Source organism: Trachymyrmex cornetzi, unplaced genomic scaffold (assembly GCF_001594075.2).
Source record: "Trachymyrmex cornetzi isolate Tcor2-1 unplaced genomic scaffold, Tcor1.1 scaffold838, whole genome shotgun sequence".
In the NCBI taxonomy this organism is placed as follows: Eukaryota; Metazoa; Arthropoda; class Insecta; order Hymenoptera; family Formicidae; genus Trachymyrmex; species Trachymyrmex cornetzi.
The window spans coordinates 50,078-53,945 of record NW_017300178.1 but is presented as its reverse complement, the minus strand read 5'-3'; the positions used below and the strand labels follow the sequence as shown (position 1 = coordinate 53,945).

Genomic DNA, 3,868 nt, shown 5'->3' with positions numbered 1-3,868 from the left:
GAGATTGTAACGAGGCGCTACTGGCGGCGAGATGGCAAGATGGCGAATAAAGTATATAGAGAACAGACGTACACACGAGCGCTCTTTTAATCTACAAAATGGTGAAATCCAGCATCCATCCAATAAGTTCAGAACATTGGTCCTTCGAGCCGGATGTGCTGGGGATTCGATACGCATCGAAAACAAGATTCAGGAAGAGAAGACGAAGTGAGGCGAGAGCACGATCGGTTATAGCGAACGCGAAACATCATCGAGTCGTGTGTTCGCAACGAGAAGATCCATAGAGGCAAGGCAGTGTGGCCTTTGCAAGACGTGAGTTCTTCCTGTTTTGAGTAAGCAGTGTAAGGAGAGCATCGAGCAATAGCGAAAACTGTGAGTAGCGCTATTCAGCAACATAGAGGTACAAGCACGCGGCGTTAGCAAATCAGCCGCCATTACGCACGTTGAGCAGTCCACGTATCACGATACAGAGACACGAGCGTATCGTTGATCGTGAACTCATTACCGGTCAGCACAATAAGGCTGCTGACTACAGAAATCGCAAAGGCATATTGGAGAGAGAGAGAGAGTGAGAAAGAGTAACGGTTCGAGTCAACAACGATCGCAGACGGCGCAGTCGACGACACAAACGGAGACATAGACGCAAGCGGCGGGAATCGAGATAACGAACAGCCAATCAATGTCGAGCGGCACTGGCAATGCAAACACATCAACAGTGGGTCTTAACCAAGTAAGAAAGTGAGGTATCCATTCACACTCGTTTAATATTCCTTACATTATATTATTCGGCGTTTGAGGCAATCATGGAAGTTTTAGTTAAATCTAGAGGTGTTATAAAGGGTAAAATTACATCTTTCAAAACGTATCTCGCGAAAACATCACTTACATTTTCGGATCCGTCCACACCAATAGATAACGTGACAGCGTCAGACATACGTGAGCGCGTTTTTCGAGCAAGAGAAGCATATGAAAAATTCGAGCAAATTCAATCGAGTATTGAGGAGATAACCGAGGATGATCAAGGTGCGGCAGAATATCGCGCAATCTTCGAAGAAGAACATTTCAGTGTTATCGCGCAAGCCGAGGCTTTACGCATGCGCAATACAGTACACATGGACGCGTCACGTTTGAGTGCTGAAATTAGCGGGATTTCCTCTTCACAAACGCCTGTCATTCGCACAACGACCGGACAGAACGCGATTAATACTGCAGCGGGTATCGCAACATCGTCAATTATATATAAACCTATGGGTATCAGGTTGCCAACAATCGAGTTGCCGAAGTTTAGTGGTGAAGCATCTGATTGGCTTAGCTTTCGTGACACATTTGAATCCTTGATACACAAAAATGAGACAATTGATACGATACAAAAGTTTCATTATTTAAAGGCAGCGCTGCAAGATGGTGCAGCGCAAATTATTAAGTCCCTTGAATTTACCGCGATCAATTACACCGTAGCATGGGAAACCATATGTTCTAGATTTAATAATAAACGATTGCTTACATACAATCACATTAAGGCCATATTCAATATTAAGGTGTTAAAGGAAGAATCAGCTCCGCAATTGCGCGAGATTGTAGATATAGTCAGCAAGCATTTACGCGCTTTAAACGCATTAAATCAAGCAACAGAACATTGGGATGCTTTATTAATTTATTTAATCTCGACGAAATTAGATAGCATAACGGCTCGAGCCTGGGAAAAGGAGCGAGCTGGAAATGAAATTCCCACATTAGAAGACTTCAAAACATTTCTAAATTCGCGAGCGGACATGTTAGAGACACTGGAATTAAACAATAAGTCGGTTACTAAATTAGATATTAAGTCGAAACAATCGGATCGGTCCAAGGTCAAATCACTGATCGTACAAAGTCAAAAGTGTAGTATGTGTAAAGAGATGCATAAGTTACTGACCTGTGAAAGGTTTCTTGAGCTCTCACCTCAAGACAGAGCGAATCATTTAAAAACAGCGAGGTTATGCCTTAACTGCATGAGATCGGGACATTTTGTTAGAGACTGTAAGGCAAGATCATGCAGACAATGTTCAGGAAAACATCATACTTTAGTACATTTCGAGAGAGCATCCTCAACGCAGGTAAAGCCCGTTGAAGAGAACAAAACGGCTTCAGTTTTATGTTTGCATAGTCAGTATAACACTCATAGCGTTCTATTGGCTACGGCAACGGTGGTGGTAACTGATAATCATAAAGTGGATCATAAGGTTCGTGCAATTTTGGATCCAGGTTCTCAATCTAGTTTCATTACCACCAGGTTATGTAGAGAGATGAGGTGGCCTACATCAAAAATTCAGTTGACAATCGAAGCTATCAATGGGAAATCATCTCAAATAGAACATAAATGTAATGTCAAAGTAAGGGCGCTACACAATAATTTTCAGTTCGATATGAAGTGTTTGGTAATTTCGGAAATTACAGGGCAATTACCAACTCAATACATTGATAGACAAGACTTGCAAATTCCCACTAACATTAGACTTGCGGATCCTTCTTTCCATATTCCAAGCAATATAGATGTTCTTATAGGAGCTGACTACTTTTGGAGCTTACTTTGCATAGGGCAACTGAAAGTAGGAGGAAATCAACTTACCATGCAAAAAACCAAGTTAGGCTGGATAGCAGTGGGTCCGTGGAAGAGCAACATATCGAAATCTATTAAATGTAATCTTAACAGATCGTTCGATATTGATAGCAACCTCACGAAATTCTGGGAAATCGAGGAAACCGAAGCCAAAGAAACGTGGTCAGAAGAGGAGAAAGAATGTGAAAGACATTTCGTAGCAAACACATATCGTAACACAGACGGCAGATTCGTGGTAAGCATGCCACTCAGAGAAGATGTCAGTAAGCTTGGCGAGTCCAAACCAATCGCGCTCAAACGGTTTTTCAATCTCGAGAAAAAATTGATAAGGTGTCCGACTCTTAGGGAACACTACATTGCATTTCTAGCAGAATATGAGAAATTAGAACATATGAGTAAGGTCCTTGAGGAATCAGCGCATGAAATTTCGTATTATTTGCCGCATCATTGTGTTATTAAGAATGATAGCTCAACAACTAAGATACGTGTAGTATTTGATGCATCAGCACCAACCGATAATGGTATATCTCTCAATGATATACAAATGATAAGTCCCGCAGTTCAAGGTGACTTATTCGCATTGTTAGTTAGGTTCAGAGTTCATCCGTACATAATATTAGCGGATATACAAAAAATGTTCAGACAGGTGTTGATAAATCCAGACCAGCGTTTGTTACAAAGAATCATATGGCGCTCTAGTGATAAAGATCCTATACAAGAGTTCGAGTTAAACACGCTCACATATGGTACAGCATCGGCACCGTTCCTAACATCGAGATGTTTGAAGGAGCTAGCTAATCAAGTTGAACCTACCTTACCGCAAGCGGCCAGGATCATACGAAGGGATTTCTACGGGGAGGCTAAAAAACTCGGAATTTTCTAATGACAAGAAGCATCCCATGGTTTTGTTAGCGAAACATCGTTTTACTAAGCTACTTCTCATGGAAAAGCATATGCAATTAATGCACGCACCACCACAAGCATTGTTAGCGTCGGTACGCGAACGGTTTTGGATAATCGGTGGTAGAAACCTCGCAAAGAGGGTTGTTCACGAATGCATAAAATGTTTTAGAAACAAACCGCAACAAGCACAAGCGATAATGGGCGAATTACCTAAATCTCGTGTGACGATAACCGAACCCTTTCATGTTACGGGGGTCGATTACGGCGGTCCTTTCCTGATAAAGGATAAACGGGGAAGAAGGTTGCAAAACGAATAAGTGTTATATCTGCCTATTCATATGCTTTGCCACAAAGGCAATACATTTA

General features: G+C 41.8%; 1 protein-coding gene across 1 annotated transcript; it reads left to right on the top strand.

The window, feature by feature from the left end:
* The first annotated feature begins 803 nt into the window (after nt 1-803).
* Nucleotides 804-3,482, top strand: LOC108769012 (uncharacterized). Its single transcript, XM_018519742.1, has one exon. The coding sequence runs from the start codon at nt 804-806 to the stop codon at nt 3,480-3,482; it is 2,679 nt and encodes an 892-aa protein (XP_018375244.1).
* The last annotated feature ends 386 nt before the right edge of the window (nt 3,483-3,868 follow it).